Source organism: Ranitomeya imitator, chromosome 1 (assembly GCF_032444005.1).
Source record: "Ranitomeya imitator isolate aRanImi1 chromosome 1, aRanImi1.pri, whole genome shotgun sequence".
NCBI lineage: Eukaryota > Metazoa > Chordata > Amphibia > Anura > Dendrobatidae > Ranitomeya > Ranitomeya imitator.
The window spans coordinates 815,325,884-815,347,398 of NC_091282.1; the positions used below are offsets into that span (position 1 = coordinate 815,325,884).

Sequence of the window (21,515 nt, forward strand, 5' to 3'; positions counted from 1 at the left end):
TCTGTGCCTTAATGCAAATTATTCAAAATAGAAGGTGGCATGAAATTCAAAAGAAAAAAATTCCTGATGATGGGATTGATTTGAAGGAGTTAAAACTATTTTCAAATGTACGTGAGGAATTATCAGTCACTGAAGATCAACTCATCTTTCGCGGTACCAAACTGGTTGTACCTAAGGCCTTGCGCAACCTAGTCATACAGATAGCACACGAAGGTCATCTAGGAATTGTTGGCACAAAATAGTTACTCAGAGAAAAAGTGTAGTTCCCAAATATGGATTAATTGGTGGAAGAGAAGATTAGACATTGCTCCACTTGTCAAGTAATTACTCCATCATCAACTCTTACCAAATGACTTTTCAGTGCAAACAACGGATTTCTTTAACAAGCAAGTCATGAAACATTATGCAGACAGAAGGCGAGGGGCACAGCCATGTGCCATCAAAAGATGTGATATCGTTGTTGTGCGTCAAAAATCAACCAATAAAACCTCAGCTGTATATAGTCCTGCAAAATATACTGTTACTGAGAGAAAAGGCAATATGGTCACGGCTAGTGTTGAGCGATACCTTCCGATATCCAGAAGTATCGGTATCGGATTGGATCGGCCGATATCCAAAAAATATTGGATATCGCTGAATACCGATACCCGATACCAATGCAAGTTAATGGGACACAAATATCAGAATGTAAATAAGCCCTTTCTGTCCTTCTACATCCGGAGGGGGAAGAGTGTGGGCGGTGCGTGGGCGGACACTGTGCATGTCTGTGTGTGCGAGCGGGGTCTGTGCGGGCCTGCCGGGGATTTGTATGGGCCTCTCAGGGCTCTGTGCGGGCTGCCGGAGGTCTGTGCGGGCTGCCGGGGGTCTGTGCGGGCTGCCGGGGGTCTGTGCGGGCCTGCCAGGGGTCTGTCCGGGCCTGACCGGGCTCTGTGCAGGCTGCCGGGGGTCTGTGCGGGCTGCCGGGGGTCTGTGCGTGTGTGCAGGCATCGTCTGATGGGACTACAAGTCCCATCGGACGATGCCTGCTACAGTGACAGTGATTGACACATTAGCCAATGATGGGACAGTAGTAGTCCCATCATCCGGCTAATGTGTTGAATGTAAAAAAAACAAAAAAAAAACGCATACATACTACATACATACATACATACTACATACATACTACATACAATACATTCATACATTACATGCAATACATACACATAGACATACAGTACATTAAACATAGATTACATACTCACCATTACTTGTCATTTTGATCCCCGAAGCCAGTGTCACCTGTAAAAAATATTAAAATAACAACCAATATACTCCCTGATCCACAGAAATCCATGAGTGTCCCACGACGATCTCCCATGGAGAACGGCAGCATCAGCTGATGCGACTGCTCTCCAGGGGTTCCAGGAACACAATGACGGGAGGAAGGTATCCTTCCGCACTGTATTCCTCCACCACTGTAAAAAATAGTCCCTAGTCTCACTTTTGGCATTGCTGTGTGAGAAATTTTCCCACGCAGCAATTGCCATAAAGTGAGACTTTGCACTATAGTAACCTCGGTGATGCACTGCAGGAGCCATTCTCTCCTGTCAGTGTGTCACTGAATGTCCTATAGAGCAGTGACATCACCCAATGTCACTGTTCTATAGGGGAGATTGTCTATATGTATGTATGTCTATATGTATGTATTGTACGTAATGTATGAATGTATTGTATGTAGTATGTATGTAGTGTGTTGTATGTAGTATGTATGTAGTATGTATGTATGTAGTATGTATGTATGTAGTATGTATGTAGTATGTATGTATGTAGTATGTATGTAGTATGTACAGTATGTATGTATGTAGCATGTATGTAATATGTATGTAAGTATGTATTATGTAGTATGTATGTAGTATGTATATAGTATGTATGTAGTATGTATGTAGTATGTATGTAGTATGTATATATGTAGTATGTATGTAGTTGTTTTTTTTTACATTCAACGCATTAGCCGGATGATGGGACTACTACTGTCCCATCATTGGCTAATGTGTCAATCACTGTCACTGTAGCAGGCATCGTCCGATGGGACTTGTAGTCCCATTGGACAATGCCTGCACACATGCACAGACCCCCGGCAACTGGCACAGACCCCCGGCAGCTCGCACAGACCCCCGGCAGCCCGCACAGACCCCCGGCAGGCCGCACAGAGCCCCGGCAGGCCTCACAGACCCCCGGCAGGCCACACAGAGCCCCAGCAGGCCGCACATAGCCCCGGCAGCCCACACAGAGCCCCGGCAGGCCCGCACAGACCCCCGCCAGCCCGCACAGAGCCCCGGCAGGCCCGCACAGAGCATCGGCAGGCCCGCACAGTCCCCCGGCAGGCACGCACAGACCCCCGGCAGCCCGCACAGACCCCTGGCAGGTCGCACAGAGCCCCGGCAGGCCTCACAGACCCCCGGCAGGCCGCACAGAGCCCCAGCAGGCCCGCACAGACCCCCGCCAGCCCGCACAGAGCCCCGGCAGGCCCGCACAGAGCCACGGCAGGTCCGCACAGACCCCCGGCAGGCACGCACCACGCACAGACCCCCGGCAGGAACGCACAGACCCCTGAGAGGCCCCTACAGACCCCTGGCAGGCCCGCACAGACCCCCCACGGTCACGCACAGACCCCGCCCGCACACACACGCAGTCTCCGCCCACGCACCACCCGCACTTCATTATAGTGCATCATTGCACTATGGGAACTTCCAGTTCGATATCCGATATCGCAAAAGTATCGGAACTCGGTATCGGAATTCCGATACAGCGAATATCGGCCGATACCTGATATTTGCTGTATCGGAATGCTCAACACTAGTCACGGCTGAGCGAGATGGACACTCCATCACTCGAAATTCCTCACATTTTAAAATCATACCGCAGAACAATGGTAATGAAATCCCACCAGTGGAAGATTTTATACCCGACGGTGGAGAGGACCAACAGGAGGTGGCTAATCCGTCAGCAATGGACAACCCCAATGAACCCAGACATTACCCTATACAGGAAAGAAGGGCTCCATCGAGACTTATTGAGGAGATATAATTAAAAAAAAAAAAGGAAAAAGACAATACAGACATATGGTTTCTCTTGGATATTTTCAAGTTGTTGTTGCATTGTCAATATTTGTTTTAGGTTGTTAATATGGGGATGATGTAATGTATAATGATTAGATCTGTCTCTTTAAGAAAGCGAGGGCGGGAGTTTATTTGCAGTTTCAGTTTCAGTTCTAGTCTGAGGAGAAAATGTTATGCTACTGTTATGCTGTGTGCTGGGGGAAAAGAGGAGACGAATAAACTACAGTTAAAGCTTACTCTCTTAAATTCCTTGCACCGTGTGGACATTACAGAGGCATACCAATATTTTCTCTAGAAAACTTGATATTCTAGTTATGCATCTGCAAATTAAGTTATCATTGCAAAGTTTTACATATTCACATTAAGGCTACTTTCACACTAGCGTTGTTTGCTGTACGTCGCAATGCGTCGTTTTGGAGAAAAGCGCATCCTGCAAATGTGCACGCAGGATGCGTTCTTTCTCCATAGACTTGCATTAGTGATGCATTGCGACGTACTGCCACACGTCGCATCCGTCGTGCGACGGATGCGTCGTGTTTTGGTGGACAGTCGGCACAAAAAAACTTTACATGTAACGTTTTTTTGTGTGTCGAGTCCGCCATTTCCGACTGCGCATGCGCGGCGGAACTCCGTCCCCTCCTCCCCGGACCTTACAATGGGGCAGCGGATGCATTGTAAAACTTCATCCGCTGCCCCCGTTGTTCTTTTTTTTCGCAGTTTGCGTTGGTACGTCGGCCCGACGCATGGCGACGGCCCTGTACCGACGCTAGTGTGAAAGTAGCGTTACAGAAGCACCTTTTTCTCTCACCGCTCCCCCGACCGGATTTTCTTTTACACTCTGGTCTTCTTTTATACATAGTCAACTCAGTTCCCCGCAGTTCAATCTACAGTTTCCTCTTCAAACCCTATCTTGAACTTCATATTTGACTTTTTTCTTTTTCTTTCTGCTCTATCAATTCAATGAGGCACCTCTTGACGCTGATAAAAAAACTAATAGATTTTAAGTATTTATGTAACGTAAGTATACAGTCATGAAAGTTAAATTGTGATATGTTTCATTATAGCTATGTGACAGAAACTATCTGATCATCATCAGTAACTGTGATGAGAGTTTCTATTACAAGTTTCTCCAACTTTGCTGTAGAGAACTTACGTGATACAGTGTGATCACACAAGCAGTTCTGGTGACCCCATTGAGGGAACAGAAAAGCATGTGATTCCGAGGATGTCACCATAAGAGCAGATGATCAAACTTTGTAAAAAGAATCCATGATCTCTAGACTACAACACTAGCCAAATTGTATACATTAGTAGAATAGTTATAGAAGAAATAAAAAAAAATGAACACTGCATTACTGATTTATGTAAATCAGGCTTTTCTAACAGCCCTCTTCTTTGGGAAATGTAATTAACATTCACATGGCTTCATTCAATTTCAGCTCTGCAAGGTGATATTCCTGGTTTATATAATCAGTATGCATCTTCAGGGATTGGTCCTCCTGTCCCCTCTGTAGTCTTGGGTCGGGCATCTGGAACATCATCAATATACACAGACAGTTCTCAGAAGAAACACCGGGTGGAAAGTCGGTCCAGTGTGACAATCAAAACAGAACTGGACAAGGAAAGGTGAGGAACTTTACAAAGTCAAAAAATAAAATAAAGTGTTTTAGACAGTAAAATTCATGTTGGAGAAAGAAGACCAACTATTGATTTATTGAAAGTATGTTCAAATGTCCATTGGTTTATCCTTACCTAAAATAGTTATGTTTGGATTTTATACACGTAAATCAAGTGGCTAAAAAATTACAGTCTATATGACTTATAGCATATACATTGTGTATACATTAAAGAGAACCTGTCAGCGCAATTTTGTAACGTAAAGACATGGCTGTAATGGTGATTATATTGCTACATTCGGTGTAGAAATCCACTTTGTGTTCTCTCTTTAATCAGCATTTGAAGTTTTCTGCTAATTAGATTTTGGTGCACAGGATTGTACTCTGGATCTTCTCCTCCCTGTCTGTGCTTCCCTGACTCCTCCACCTGCCTGAAGTCTTTGAATGACAGGTCACTGCTGAGATATCATACAGAGGAGGTCAGTCATTCAAACACTGGAGGAAGGCAGAGAGGCCGGAGAATCAAAAACAAGGAGGAAAAGACCCAGAATACAGTCCTGTGCACCGAAATATAATTAGCAGAAATCTTCAAATGGTGATTAAAGGAGAACAACAAAAGGGGATATCTTCACCAAAGGTATCAGTTTAATCTGCATTACAGCCCCATTACAGCCATGTATTTACTTTACTTGCAGGTTTGGCTTACCATAAGGTTGATCTTCAAAGCAAATATCTACTTTTATGTAGTTTAACTTTTTATAATAGGGCTTTTATGTCTGTACAGTAGATTGCAAAAGTATTCGCCAGCTTGGCATTTTTCGTGTTTTGCTACCTCACAACTTGGAATTTCAATTCTTCTTTTTGAGAGTTAACATCAGTCCATGTAAAGAATATGCCTACAGCTGTGAACATTTGGTTTTCTTGTTTTTGTGAAGTAAACAACAAATAAGACAAAATAACTGAAAACTGCAGAGTGGATAACTATTCACCCCCACTAAAGTTAGTACTATGTAGACCCTCCTTTTGTGGCAATTACAGCTGCACGTTGCTTTGAGTAAGTCTCTATGAGCTTTCCACATTGTGCCACTTGGATTTTTGCCCATTCCTCAAAGCAAAACTGCCCCAGCTCATTCAGGTTAGATGGTTTCCTCTGGTGAACAGCAATCTTTAAGTCTGACCACAGATTCTCAATTGGATTATTATTATTATTTATTTATATAGCACCATTGATTCCATGGTGCTTTACATGAGAAGCGGTTACATACAAATTACAGATATCACTTACAGTAAGCAAACTAACAATTACAGAATGGTACAGAGGGGCAAGGACCCTGCCCTTGCGGGCTTACATTCTACAGGATGGTGGGGATGGGGAAAATAGGTTGAGGGCTGTAGGAGCTCCGGTGTTGGTGAGGCGGTAGCTTCAGTAGTGGTGAGGAAGCAGGGGGGGTCAGTGCAGGCTGTAGGCTTTCCTGAAGAGGTGGGTTTTCAGGTTCCGTCTGAAGGATCCCAATGTGGTTGATAGTCGGATGTGTTGGGGCAAGGAATTCCAGAGGATGGGGGATATTCTGGAGAAGTCTTGGAGGCGGTTGGGTGAGGAGCGGATAAGTGTGGAGGAGAGAAGGCGGTCTTGGGAGGACCGGAGATTACGTGAGGGAAGATATCGGGAGAATAGTTCAGAGATTTATGGAGGAGACAGGTTATGGATGGCTTTGTAGGTCAGTATTAGTAATTTGAACTGGATACGCTGAGGAAATGGGAGCCAGTGAAGAGATTTGCAGAGGGGGAAGTGGAGGAGTAGCGAGGAGAGAGATGAATTAGTCGGGCAGCAGAGTTAAGGATGGACTGGAGAGGTGCAAGGGTGTTATCAGGGAGGCCACAGAAAAGGATGTTGCAGTAGTCAAGGAGGGAGATGATGAGGGCATGCACAAGCATTTTAGTATTGACGGTTGAGGAAAGGACAGATTCTGGAGATATTTTTGAGCTGGAGGCGATAGGAGGTGGAAAGAGCTTGGATGTGTGGTTTGAAGGACAGGGCAGAGTCAAGGGTTACTCCAAGGCAGCGGACTTCCGGTATGGAGGAAAGTGTGATGTCGTTAATTGCAATAAATAGGTCAGGTATGGAAGATCTATGAGATGGATGAAAGATGATGAGTTCAGATATGTCCACATTGAGTTTGAGGAAGCAAGAGGAGAAGGAGGATGTGGCTGATAGACACTCTGGGATTCTGGACAGCAGAAAGGTGCACGTCTGGGACAGAAAGGTAGATCTGAGTGTCATCAGCATAAAGGTGGTACTGGAATCCATGGGATTTTATGAGTTGTCCCAGGCCAAGTGTGTAGATTGAGAAGAGTAGGGGTCCTAGAACAGAGCCTTGGGGACTCCCAACAGAGAGGGGGTGGGATGAGAAGGTAGTGTGGGAGACACTGAATGTGCGGTTGGAAAGGTATGAGGAGATCCAGGATAGGGCAAGGTATTTGATGTCAAAGGAGGAGAGGATCTGTAGTAGGAGGCATTGGTCAACTGTTTCAAAAGCAGAGGACAGGTCTAGAAGGAGGAGTACAGAGTATTGTCCGTTAGCTTTGGCTGTAAGTAGGTCATTAGTGATTTTGGTCAGGACTGTCTCAGTTGAGTGATGGGGCGGAAACCAGATTGTAGATTGTCAAAGAGCAAGTTAGATGAGAGGTGGGAGGAAAGTTCAGCGTGGACATGCTGCTCCAGGAGTTTGGAAGCGAATGGGAGCAGTGATATTGGGTGATAGCTGGACATAGCTGTTGGGTCGAGGGTTGGCTTTTTAGGGATAGGCGTGATTGTGGCCTGTTTGAAAGCAGAAGAGAAGGTGCCAGAAGTTAGTGATAGGTTGAAGGGGTGAGTTAGGGATGGGATAAGTGTGGTGGTGAGGTTGGGGAGGAGGTGGGATGGGATAGGAAGTGGTGAGGTGCGATTTGGAGAGGAGACAATCAAGCCCCTCTTCAGTGATCTTGGAGAGGGAGGTTATGGGGTTTGGGCATTGGTCTGGTATACAAAGCGGTTGTGGTGGTTGAACAATGAAGACTTGCCTTGTTTGGTCGATCTTATTTTCAAAGTGTGTGACAAAGTCCACAGTAGAGATGAGGGAGGTTGGAGGGGGCAGTGGGGGATGGAGGAGGGAGTTAAAGGTTTTGAAGGTCTGGGCTTTGACTAGGCCACTCCAAAACATTTACACATTCCCTTTAAACCACTCGAGTGTTGCTTTAGTAGTATGCTTTGGGTAATTGACTTTTGGGAGGTGAACCTCTGTCCCAGTCTCAAATCACTGACAGACTGAAATAGGTTTTGCTCAAGAATATCCTGTATTTTGCGCCATCCATCTTCACCTAAAATCAGACCATTTTCCTTATCCCATTTTCCTATTATTGAAAAAAACACCCACGCAGCATGATGCTGCCACCACCATGTTTCACTGTGGGGATGGTATTATCGGAGCGATGAGCTGTGTTGGCACCAGACATAGCTTTTAGGTTGGTGGCCAAAAAGTTCAATTTTGGTCTTATCTGACCACAGCACCTTCGTCCATACATTTGGGGAGTCTACCACATGTCTTTTACCAAACTCAAAACAAGCCTTACAATTTTTTTGTATAAGTAAATTGTTTTTTCTGGCCACTCTTCCATATAGAGTGTACAGCTTATTGTAGTCATATAGACAGATATTCCAGTCTATGCTTGGGAACTCTGCACTCAGCAGCTCCTTGAGGGTTACATTTAGTCCTTGTGCTCCCTCTCTGATTAATGGCTCCCTTTCCTAGCTGAGAGTTTTGATGGGTGGCCCTCTCTTGGCAGGTTTGTTAGGGTTCCATGTTCTTTCCATTTGATGATAATGGATTTGATAGTGCTCTGGGGATCATCAGAGATTGGGATATTTTTTATAACCCAGCCATGACTACTTCTCAACAACTTTGTCCCTGACTTGTTTGGAGACCTCCTTGGTCTTCATGGTGTTGTTTAGTTAGTGGTGCCTCTTACTTCTGTGGCCTTTCAGAAAAGGAGTGTATATACTGACAGACGATGTGACACTTGGATTGCGCACGGTGGGCTTCCTTTCACTAAGCATATAACTTGTGATGGTAATTTTTAGGGGCTTCATCGCTAAAGGGGTGAATACATGTGCATATGCCAATTTTTATTTACTTGATCCCATAAATGTAATTTATGCCTATATTTTTCTCACTTCACCAACTTAGACTATTTAGTACTGATGCATCACACACCAAGCAGATTACAAAAATATTTAAACACAGGTTGTAATGTAACAAAATAGGTAAAAAGCCAAAGGGGTGGATACTTTCACAAGCCACTGTATAGGTAGTGAGTACTATCAATTATTGTATATTATACACATATTTTGGTAAATGAGCAGCAGACTTACCATCTGTATTAAGATACATTGTTATCTAGGATTAACGTTCAACTTGGATTGATTCTAGCAGTCAACAATCTTTACACAAGTTAGTTAGTTTGATGTGAAATATTTCTTTTGTCAGGGCTCTGCTGCTGGCAGAGATTGATAAAGAAGAAAAAGAGAAACTATGGTATTACTCGCAGCTTCAAAGTCTGTCCAAGCGCTTAGAGGAGTTGCCCCAGGTTGAGACGGTAAGATGCTTTGAAAGTTACAGAAGGACCTTGATTCAAATACACCAATTCTAAGTATGTCTTTATTATGTGCTGCTTATCTTTTCTCAACACTCTACTACTTTTTTTCTAATTTTATACTTGCCGTACTTATCCTGATGACCAAGTGTACACTTTCAGTTCTCCCTGCAGATCGATCTTATTCGACAACAGTTGGAGTTTGAATCAGAGCACTTGCGTTGTGTGCTAGAAGAAAGATTTGGTACTGCAGATGAAATGGTGCAGAGAGCTCAGGTAGGAGTTAAGCATAAAACAAAAGTCTAATTAATGGGAGCTATTACGACAAGCAGAATTATATAAAAAATGCTGACAATCAGTGGCTTTACTTGAGACTCCTCCCTATGCAAAGGCTGTAACTGGTCCTACATCTACTACTGTATTTCCTGAAAAGTAATACCTACCACGAAAATAAGCCAAAGCATGATTTTACAGGATTATTGGAGTACTAGGTGGTGGCCCGATTCTAATGTATCGGGTATTCTAGAATATGTAGGTAGTATATAGTACAGGCTACGTACTATATTGCACAGTGACATAGTATATAACACAACCGACGTAGTATATAACATAGGAGCGTAGTATATAGCAGAGCTACGTAGTATATAACACAGCCACGTAGTATATAACATAGCCACGTAGTGTATTGCACAGATATGTAGTATATTGGTCAGCCACGTAGTATATAACATAGCCACGTAGTATATTGTAGAGCCACGTAGTATATTGCATAGGCACGTAGTATATTGCACAGCCACGTAGTATATAACACAGTCACGCTGTGTATTTCACAGCATAACAGAGCCCACGCAGTATGTAACACAGCCCACGTAGTATATAGCAATGTGGGCACTATATGCGTGGTTAAAAAAGACTTAAAATAAAAAATAAACATATACTCACCTTCCGAAGGCCCCTTGAAGTCCTGGCGCCTGTTTGCGGTGCACGTGGCAGCTTCCGGTCCCAGAGTTGGTATGAGCGCAGGACCTGTGATGACGTCACGGTCACATGACCGTGACGTCATGGCAGGTCCTTCTCGCATAGCATCCTTAGCACCGGAACCTGCCGCTTGCACTGCCAAGGACAGCGTGCCACGTCGGAGGGTGAGAATAACCTTTTTTTTTAATTATTATTATTTGACACATTAGATCTTTTTAATAAAAACTTGGTCACACAGGGTTAATAACTGTGTAACTGAGTGCGTTACACCATGGTCCGTTAAGCTGGCATTAACCCTGTGTGAGCGCTCAGCGCTGACTGCAGGGCAGTAAAGAAGCGTCCAATTCGCTGCCAGACTATGGCTGTTGCTGATTGGTCGTGGCAATGGTCGTGGGCGTTTTGCCACAACCAATCAGCAACTTAAATTTCCTTGACAGACAGAGGCCGCGACCAATGAATATCTGTGACAGACAGACGGAAGTGACCCTTAGACAATTATATAGTAGATGCTTCAAATATAAGCCCTAGCTATAGTCTGGACCGATGATTGGGTGGTATGCAAACTGGTCACTTGCCCAAGGCCTCACTCTCTTAGGGACCCCCGATATTTCTATTCCAAGGTTAATTTTCCTTGAGGATCTTTTGGGGACATCATGGTCATGTGACCATGATGTTGCAAAAAGTAATTTATCTGCAGGAGTTTAGAGGAGCTAAAGAGGAGACAGGTTGATATAGGGGGTCGGTGTTAGGGGAAAGGGGAGGACAATCTGGGCAATTTCTCAGAGCCCCCACTCTCTTAGTGACCACCAGCATTTCTATTCTGGGGTTAAGACTGCTTAAGGACTTTTGGTGACATATGACCATGATGTTACCAAAGGTCCTTTAACTGTAGGAGTCTAGAAGAACTGAAGAGGAGACATGCTGGCATGTACAATGTGTTTATTTACATGTGTATGTGCAGTGTGTGTGTGTGTGTGTGTATATATATATATATATATACACATGTGATTGTGCAGTATGTGTTTGTATGATGACATGATTATATTGGAAAAAATGTTTATTTTTTTGTTCAAGAAAAAATGTGGTTTGTTGTTCTTGTAAAAAAAAAAAAAAAAAAAAGACATCCCCTGAAAATAAGCCCTAACCCATCTTTTGGAGCAAAAAAATAATACATGACCCTGTCTTAACTTCGGAAAAACTTGGTATGTGACATCTACTACTCATCTGATGTGGTAGAAGGGGCTTTAGGACACTTCAGGCACCTAGCTTCAGGTCCAACTGCTACCTCTGTCCCCCTAAATTTACTTCATTAAATTCAGTGGGGGAAATAAGTACTTGACACACTGCCGATTTTGCAAGTTTTCCCACCTACAAAGAATGAAGAGGTCTGTAATATTTATCGTAGGTACACTTCAACTGTGAAAGACAGGATGTATCATTAAAAAACAGTAAATCACATTGTATGATTTTGAAATAATCAAGTTGCATTTTATTGCATGAAAAATGTATTTGATCACCTACCAACCAGCAAGAAGTTTGACTCCCACAGACCTGTTAGTTTTTCTTTAAGAAGCTCACCTACTCTGCACTCATTACCTGTATTAATTGCATCTGTTTGAACCCATTGCTTGTATAAAAGACACCTGTCCACACACTCAATCCATCACACTCCAAACTCTCCACCATGGCCAAGACCAAAGAGCTGTCTAAGGACACGAGGGACAAAATTGTAGACCTGCGCAATGCTGGGATGGGCTCCAGGACAATAGGCAAAGAACTTGGTGAGAAGACAACAACTGTTGGCACAATCATTAGAAAATGGAAGAAACACAAGATGACAGTCAATATTCCTCAGACTGGGGTCGCCTCATGGGGTAAAAATGATTCTGAGAAAGGTCAGGAATCATCCCAGAACTACACACGAGGATCTGGTAAATGACCTGAAGAGAACTGGTATCACAGTCTCAAACATTACCATTAGTAACACAATATGCCATCATGCATTAAAATCCTGCAGGGCAGGCAAGGTCCCCCTGCTCAGCACATGTCCAGGCCCACTTGAAGTTGGCCAAGGACCATCTGGATGATCCAGAGGATGCATGGGAGAAGGTCATGTGGCCAGATGAGATCAAAATAGAAGTTTTTGGCATCATCTCCACTCGCCGTGTTTGGAGGAAAAAGGATGAGTAGAACCCTAAGAACACAGTACCAACTGTGAACCATGGTGGGGGAAACATCATACTTTGGGGTTGCTTTTCTGCAAAGGGGTCAGGACTGCATGGTATTGAAGGGTATTGAAGGGAGGATGGATGGGGTCATGTATGCAAGATTTTGGCCAACAACCTCCTTCCCTCAGTAAGAACATTCAAGATGGGTTCTGGCTGAGTCTTCCAGCAGGGCAATGACCCAAAACACAGCCATTGCAACTAAACAGTGGCTTTGTAAGAAGCATTTCAAGGTCCTAGAGTTGCCTAGTCAGTCTCCAGAGCTGAACCCAATAAAAAATCTTTGGAGCGAGCTGATACTCAATGTTGCCCAGTGACAGCCCTGTCTGACCTCTCTAATTTAAAACAAAAGTTTTTGAACCAAATATTAAGCTCTATTTTTCTATTATATCTAATACTTATTTAATGCAATAAAAAGTCTTATTTAATTATATAAAAATCATACAATGTGATTTTCTGTTTTTTTATTTTTAAGATTCTGTCTCTCACAGTTGAAGTGTACCTAAAATAAAAGTTACAGACCTCTCCATTCTTTGGAGGTGGGAAAACTTGCAAATTCGGATCAAATACTTATTTTCCTCACTGTATGCCCTTGACGATTAATGCTCTGTATACAAAATGTACTAAAAAAGTAGTTGCTTCTCAATCCTCTACATGGCAATGAGAGTTATGTAATTTACCTAGCATGAACAGAAAATCTGCCCAATCCAAAAAAAAGGAAACATAATAAACATCCATATCCTTTACCTGTCCGACGTGAAGCTAATCCATACTGTCCCATGACAATTCGCATGATTTGGATAGCAGTCACATGAGTGAGCGATCGCTGTCCTCACCAGCCGGAACACACTGACAGAAGGGTAATCACTCCTGCAGTGTGTAGTGCTGAGCTGCCGTGAGAAAGTTCACCGGAGTTCAAACCTGATGAACCCCAGTTACCTCATTTACAGCACGGCTCGCTGCATGAGAAAGGGAGGTCAGTTGAGGGATATGGTTGTTTATTATTTATCTTTTTTTACAGAGGACATGGGCATCGGTGGATTAAGCATAAGGTAAGTATTATGGTTGTTTATTATTTTGTGTTTTTTACAGGTGACAAAGGATTCAATGGATTAGGTAACTGTGTTTTTTTATTTTTAATTCAAATAAAAGTGTCTGTGCTTTTCTTTCAAATAAAGGATTTTATTCTAGCTGTGCATTTTTTACAATCTAACTGAGGTTTGAAATGGGGGTATCTTATAGACACTAGAGATGTGCGAGTACTAAAATGATCGGGTGCTCTTTGCTCGAACCGAACAATTCCTAATGCTCGAATGCTCATTTGAGTAACGAGTATAATGGGAGTCAATGGCTAATCTGAGCATTTTTCCATCAGACCCTACAAAGAGGTCTGGGGGACAGTAAAAATATTGAAATGTATGTAAAAAGTGCTGAATGGAAGGAGAACAGGATGGGGAAGATTCCTAGAAGCATCTCTGACTCTCAGACCACTGAAGAGTAATAGTGTCACACTTTAATCCACTTTAAGGACTGACAATAAAACATTCCAAATCGATGATAAATTGCATTTTACAGGAAAATGACTTGTATATAAGGCAAAATTTTAAAAGGATTTTAAAAATTATAATTTAAGTATACTAAAATTGAATTTTTTTTATAAAAAATGGAAATATCAATGTAATTTATGAAGGAAGCAAGAAATGTAAAAAAATTAGGGGCTTAGAGGGACTTAGATGCACCCTGTATTAGACATAAAGGAGGGCCTTATGCACATTCTCACATTCACTAAGTGCAAATCCTGCAAAAAAATGAGAAGCGGGGTCATCCATACACCCTTGAAAGGCACCAACTGTATTGTCTCATTCAAATATTGTGAACAAAGTGTAGTTGTGTTACTCCTACACTCATAAAGACTTTGCACAAAGTGCAAAGCCAATAAGAAATTATAATCAGGGTCATCCTTAGACCCTACAAGGCAACAACTGGCTGGCCTCATTCAAATGAAGAACAATAAAAACACTATTTGCTTCTATGATCTGGTTTTGTGTAAAATTCGGGTCTATGCCAGGCTTTGTTCATTCAGAGTGAGCCTGTCAGCACTTTCTGTAGATAGGCGAAAGCATCTGTCTGTTATGACCCCCCTGTGGCACTAAAAATCCACTCAGATATGATGCTAGTGGCAGCACAGCACAACACCTCCAAGGCATAGGGGAACAGCTCATGCCAGGTGTCCAGCTTTGAGTCCCAATAGCTGAAAGGCGCAGAAGAATTAGAGAGTACGCTGGTTTGATCGGCCAGGTATTACTTGACCATCTTTTAAAACTTTTCCCTCCTTTGTCAAAAATACCCAGTCATGAGGGCATATACGCTGGGAGGGTGTCATGAAATTAGCCCAGGGCTTTGACTGTACCCTGCCTCTGCTGTACCTGGTATGTCTCTCTCTCGCTTCTCCTCCTTGGTTGGGCAAGGAAGCTCCCTGTTGCTAGCGTTGACTGATGGGAATTTTTTCAACATATTTCCACAATGGCCTACTGGTATAGCAGCATTTTAGAAGACCTCTTGCCTCAGGAACAAGAGATGCAAAGTTCTCCTTGTAGCAGGGGTCTAACAGTGTGAACAATCAGTACTCTTTTTTTGTCCATGACGAATGTAATGTGAGGGTCACGGGAAAGGCAGAATTACATAAAGTGGTCAAGCTACATATGCCAAGCTCCCTACAGCTAACACTTCCCTGTCCCCACCATGATGATGATTTTTCATCTGGTCCTCCTCCCTCTCTTCCTCCTCATTCCCCTCCTCACCCCATCCACGTAGGAGAGACGGAACAAAGGTTTTGTGGGTACCAGCCTCTGTTGTGCTAGCCACCAGATCCCATTCCTCCTCCTTTTCCTGAGTCTCCACCTCCTTATTGTTACCCAATTTCCAGTGAGCAAATGCGATGAGGATGGGCTGGGTAGTATCTCCACCTGGTCCGCATACAAAGCTTCATGTTTAATTGTCAGGAGAGACTGTTTAAGTAGGTACAGAAGCAGGATTGGTGTGCTGATTATGGCATCTTTGCCACTCACTATCTTTGTGGAGTCCTCAAAGCCTTTGAAGACCATATAAATGTCAGACACCCATGCCCACTATTCAGTGCGGAGGATGACCAGAATACCGATTGGTGGGTTGGAGCTGGTCTTTCACAACTGGCCTCTGCTGCTTACAAACCCTTGCCAGCATGTGCAGTGTGTGGTTCCTGCGTGTGGGCACGTCGCACACCTGTTGGTGAGCGACCACTTGCATGTGCTGCTGCAGTAGTGCCAGAGCGGCGGGAGCTGTAGCAGACTTACGGAAATGAGAGCTGACGCGGAGTACCTTGATCAGAATCTCTGTCAAGTCTGGGTAGGTTTTCAGAAACTGCTGAACTACCAAGTTGAGCACATGTGCCAAGCATGGTACGTGAGTGAGCTTGCGAACCTTCACAGCTACCACCAGGTTACGCTCATTATCGCATATGACCATGCCTGGTTGGAGGTTCAGCGGCAAAAACCACAGATCTGTCTGGTCTGTTATTCCTTTAAGCAACTCTGCCGCTGTTTGCGTTTGTCTCCTAGACAAATTAGCTTCAGCAAAGCCCATTGCCTCCTCGCTGAGGCAGTGTTGCAGAGCTTCCAGCTGATGTGGACCACGTGTTCTGAGATAGCACATTGGAGATGGCGGAGAAGGAGGGGCTCCAGAAACTGGTGTAGGAGGTGGAAGAAGCCCTGATAGAAGTAGGAGCAGCAATCCTTGGGGTCGGTAGAACATGTGCCGTGCCAGGGTGGGACTTTTCAGTGTTCACACAGTGTGCCATCAGGGAAATGTAACGTCACTAGCCACAAGCGCTTGTCCACATGTCAGTCATTAAGTGGACAATCCCATTAACCGCGTTGGTAAGGGCATGGGTGATGTTTCTTGACATGTGCTGGTACAAGACGGGGATACCACAACGGGAGAAATAGTGACGTCTGTTGACTGAGTACCGAGGGACCAAATTTCAGCATCTGTACCAGGCCAAATTTCATTTTTATTTGAAAGAAGCAAAATTTCACACAAACCAAGTTTTATAGTATGTATGAGAATAGTTAATTTTGGAACAACCAAATTTCTACACCTGTACCAGGCCAATCTTGTTTTTTTATATCAAACCAGCAAAATTTCACACGAACCAAGTTCGACAGTATATGTCACAAGTACAGATGAGCAAACCCATGGATGTTCGGGGGTCTGCCGCGTTCAACAAACAAACAGTAAAAAGGTGGGTTTGGGTCTGAACTTGACCTCGAATTTGACCCTGTACCCCAACCTAATACAAATCAATGGGAACTTCAGTGCTTTAAAATGGCTGCAAAATGGTTGTAGTCAGGGGTTTGGGGGCTGCAAAAGGATGCTAAATGGGGATAAGAGCAGGGCAATGTGGATAGGAAAATGACTTAAAGGTGTTCTTTCACCATAGCTGAATCATGGTAAAATAGGATGTCAATGAATAACAAAAATGTTAACAGTGTCCTAACAGAGACTGAGGCTTGCTACTTCCAGTCCAGTTTAAAAATTTCACCCACAGATCATGAGCCACAGTACATCTTCATTAGTATCTTACAAATTTCATCCACAGAGCATGGGGCAGAGTGCCCCTATATTAGCAGATTAAAATTTCCCACACAGAGCTTGTTGTTGACAAATTTCTCTCACAGAAGCTGATAATAAATTTCAGCCACACAGCATGTTTTCAAATTTCCCTGAGAAAACAGATCAAAAATTCAAAAATTTCACATCCAGACAATGTGGCACAGTACCCCACAGCTCAAAAATGTCTGCTCCAGTAGCATATGTTACAAATGCCGCAGATGAAAAGCTGGTTGCAGTATCTTATATCGAGTTGCAGCGAGGCTTGCTACCTGCAGTCAAGTTAAAAATTTCACCCACATACCATGTTGTTGACACATTTCCCTCACAGCTCCAAAATTAACCTCCATTAGAGTACAAGCAGCCGCAAATAAAAAGCTCATGGTTTAATTCTGGATACAGATGGAAGTCCGCCATGAGGCTTGTTATTGCCAGTCCCAGCCCATATGCCTTGGGACGCCTCTCCAATTCTCTTGCCTTAGGATCCCGGGGGCCCGAAGTGTTTCCCTTGAAAAAAATAGTGTTCAAAACAGGCAACGACGTCTGAATACTTCAGCTAGGGATAATGGAATTGTACTCTTTCTATTTTCTTGTTTGCTCCAACTGGGGCCATGATTAAGAGGGGACCAGGTGGATCACAAAGTGAAGGAACTGTACACACTCTCAGCCATCAAATCTCAAACCACCCACATGCAGGGTTGCAGAGTACACACGTGTAACGGAGAATCAGATTTCTATTCCAGAGACGCAACCTGATAAACGTGTACCACAGCCAACAAAGGCAGCAGTCAAGCAAATGAACCACTTCTGAGTCATCAGCTGATATTGTGAGACAGAATAGCCACCCATAACAATTTAGAGGCTCTGTAATTGGAATGAGTAGTTAAATCCTTTAATGGGCATTTTATATTTGGCTCAACTTATTGATGCACCATTTCTGGGTCGGATGAGAGCTAATGTTTTTAGTCAGGGAGGGGGCCAATAATCATGGCCAATTCCTAGGTTATTAACATCAGCCTGCAGCTGTCTGTGTAACCTTTGCTGGTTATTGAATACAGGGAGGACCTCACGTCATTTTTTTTTTGGGGGGGGGCTTACCTGTAATAATTAGTAAAGGCTAAGCAAACAGCTGTGAGCTGATATTATTAGCCTAGGAATCCTTAAGAATATTGCCCTCCTTCCCAGAATATTAACATCAGCCCGCAGCAGTTGGCTGCTGCTTATGAATATTACGGAGGAAGCCTCGACATTTTTTTTTATTTATTTTTTTATTTATTAACAAGTACAGTAAAATACACACCCAAATGTAGCCTTTGTTCACAGCCTCCAGCAAAGGCTACACAGACAGCTGCAGGCTGATATTATTAACCTAGGAATTGGCCATAATTATTGGCCCCCTCCCTGACTATAAACATTCGCTCTCATCCAACCCAGAAATGGTGCATCAATAAGTTGAGCCAAATATAAAATGCCCCATTGAAGGATTTAACTACTCATTCCAATTACAGAGCCTCTAATTGTTATGGGTGGCTATTCTGTCTCACAATATCAGCTGCTGACTCAGTTGAGTTCCAGCATTTAGAAACTCCAGTATCCTTAAAATGTCCCTCAAAAGTTTCCTATGAGGTTTCCAGGCCTCGCAGCTGCTGGGAGACCTGGTGGCTCTGAACTCGGGTAACCTGAAAGGTTGCTTGAGTTCAAGCTGCTGGGTCTCACAGACTTGTGGAAATTCATCAATCCGGAACTGGCACTAGCAAAGCAAGAGAAACAGTGTTAGGGTTGGCGGAACGCACCAAATATATAATTTATTAAATGGAATTGGTGCGTTCGCAACCCGGGATCCACCGTGCAGGAAAGCACCTGCTGCTAAATAATGGCGGCTCTATATGGCGGTATATACCAACTCTGTTAGCTTCACAGAGTAACCGCGAGAGGAAAGCTCTGTGCCCTGTTAGACTTTCACAGAAGCACAGGCCAACTACCCAGATGTGAGCAGTGAGTGGTCATGCATGCATACAAAACTCCTCGCCGGAGATGCCAGCATTCTAGGGGCTTATTTCAGCCGGGTCCCTGAACACACTTAAACACAATCTCCTCGCCGGAGGTGCCAGCATTCTAGGGGCTTATTTCAGCCGGGTCCCTGAACACATTCAAACACATGACCACATTGGCGCAAAGCATATAGCATAAGACGATACTAGCGCATGGCCGTGCGGTCATGCGCAGTTTATATAGTTGCAGCACAGGAAGCTGCTACTGAAGTTTTTGCCCTTTCAGGACCTTCCAGAAGGACCAATGGAAAGTGCTGCAGTACCTGAGCATGTTTTGCCCTTTCAGGACCTTCCAGAAGGACCAATGGAATGTACTGCAGCACCTGAGCATGTGACCGAACATGTGGCCCTCGACCTCCAATGGGAGACCCTGCCCTGGGCATGCTCAGTGTGAGTAAACAAGGACTTAGTCTCAGAGAGGCTCGCTCGCTGCAGATCAGTGCAGGGTACCATAGGAAAGCCAGAAAAGGCAGTAGTGACCCTATGCACCGAATCAGCCCCAGCGAGACGCTGGGAGCGACGTCTCCGCTGAGCAGAGCCCACTGCGGCCGATACCGAATGGGAGACCGCAGCAGACACGGATCGAGATTCCCCCTGTGCAGCAGAGGAAACTCGACTCCTAACATTACCCCCCCTCCTAGGGCCCCCCCCCCCCCTCCTTGAGCCTCACTACGCTCAAAAGCTGCGATAAGCAGCGGAGCCTGAATGTGCTCCACAGGCTCCCAGGTTCTATCCTCTGGGCCGTGACCCTTCCAGTCCACCAGATAAAATTTCTTGCCACGTACCACCTTGCACCCCACAATAGCATTCACCTCAAACTCATCCGTGGATGAACCCGATGTCCCAGCAGATGACTCGGAAAACCGGGACAAATGAACGGGCTTTAAGAGGGAAACGTGGAAAGTATCGGTGATACCAAGGCGTGGAGGAATAGCCAAACAGTAGACCACAGGGTTGACCTGTTCCAGAACCTTAAACGGGCCAATGTAGCGAGGAGCAAACTTAGTGGACTCAACTCGCAGCCTGATGTTACGGGCGGAGAGCCACACTAAGTCGCCAGGAGCAAAGACCGGAGCGGGGCGCCGGTGTGTATCAGCCGAAACCCTCATTCTCTCCTTGGAGGCCCGGATGGCATCCTGTGTGCGGTCCCAGATGTCACGTGCCTCCACCGCCCAGTCTGCCACCCTAGAATCGGTGGATGACACGGGCATGGGCACAGGGACACGTGGATGCTGGCCGTAATTAAGGAGAAAAGGAGTTTGACCAGTGGAATCGGCTACGGCGTTGTTCAGGGCAAATTCCGCCCAAGGTAGCAAAGATGCCCAGTCATCCTGCCTAGCAGAGACGAAATGTCGCAAATATGTCACCAGAGTCTGGTTGGTTCTCTCCACCAACCCATTCGTCTCGGGATGGTATGCAGAGGAGAGGTTTAACTCTATGCTGAGTAAACGGCAGAGCTCTCTCCAAAACCGAGATGCGAACTGGGGACCCCGATCGCTGACAATCTTATCAGGCATACCATGCAAACGGAAAACGTGTTTAATGAACAACACCGCCAAGGCCCGTGCTGAGGGTAACCGAGGAAGCGGCACCAAATGCACCATCTTGGAGAAATGGGCGGTGACAACCCAAATAATGGAGCATCCACGCGACTTGGGTAGACCCACCACAAAGTCCATCCCGACCATCTCCCAGGGCCTGTCTGCCACCTGTAGAGGGTAAAGCAACCCAGCAGGCCGTTGCCGAGGAGACCGATTCTGGGCGCAAGAAACGCACGCCTGAATATAGTCCTTGACATCTCGGGCCATATGCGGCCACCAGTATGTTCTCGCCAGAAGCTCAGATGTCCTCTTGGTCCCAAAATGCCCACCCACTCTGGAGGAGTGAGCCCAAGAGAGAACCTCCGGTCGCAAGTTAGCTGGTACGAAAGTCTTGCCCGGGGGCACAGACTCTAGCGAAACCGGAGCTACAGTTCTCAGGCTCTCAGAAGGGACAATAAGCCGAGGCTCCTCCTCCTCCTCCTCCGATGACACCATGGAGCGGGAGAGAGCGTCAGCACGAACGTTCTTCTCCCCGGAGAGGAAATGGAGAGTAAAATGGAACCGGGAGAAGAACAGGGACCATCTAGCCTGGCGAGAATTCAGCCGCTGGGCCGTTTGCAGATACACCAAGTTCTTGTGGTCAGTGAAGACTTGGAAGGGAAAGCGAGCTCCCTCCAAGAGATGTCTCCACTCCGAAAAAGCCAACTTCATGGCCAGCAACTCTCTGTCC

At 44.9% G+C, this 21,515-nt stretch overlaps 1 protein-coding gene across 1 annotated transcript in view; it reads left to right on the top strand.

Moving 5' to 3' along the window:
- Window positions 1-21,515, top strand: part of APC2 (APC regulator of WNT signaling pathway 2) — a 122,408-nt gene that overhangs the window by 68,808 nt on the left and 32,085 nt on the right. The window contains exons 5-7 of the mRNA XM_069739755.1: window positions 4,538-4,724; window positions 9,238-9,346; window positions 9,506-9,619. Coding sequence (XP_069595856.1) covers window positions 4,538-4,724; window positions 9,238-9,346; window positions 9,506-9,619 — 410 coding nt within the window. The remainder of the gene's footprint in view (window positions 1-4,537; window positions 4,725-9,237; window positions 9,347-9,505; window positions 9,620-21,515) is intronic.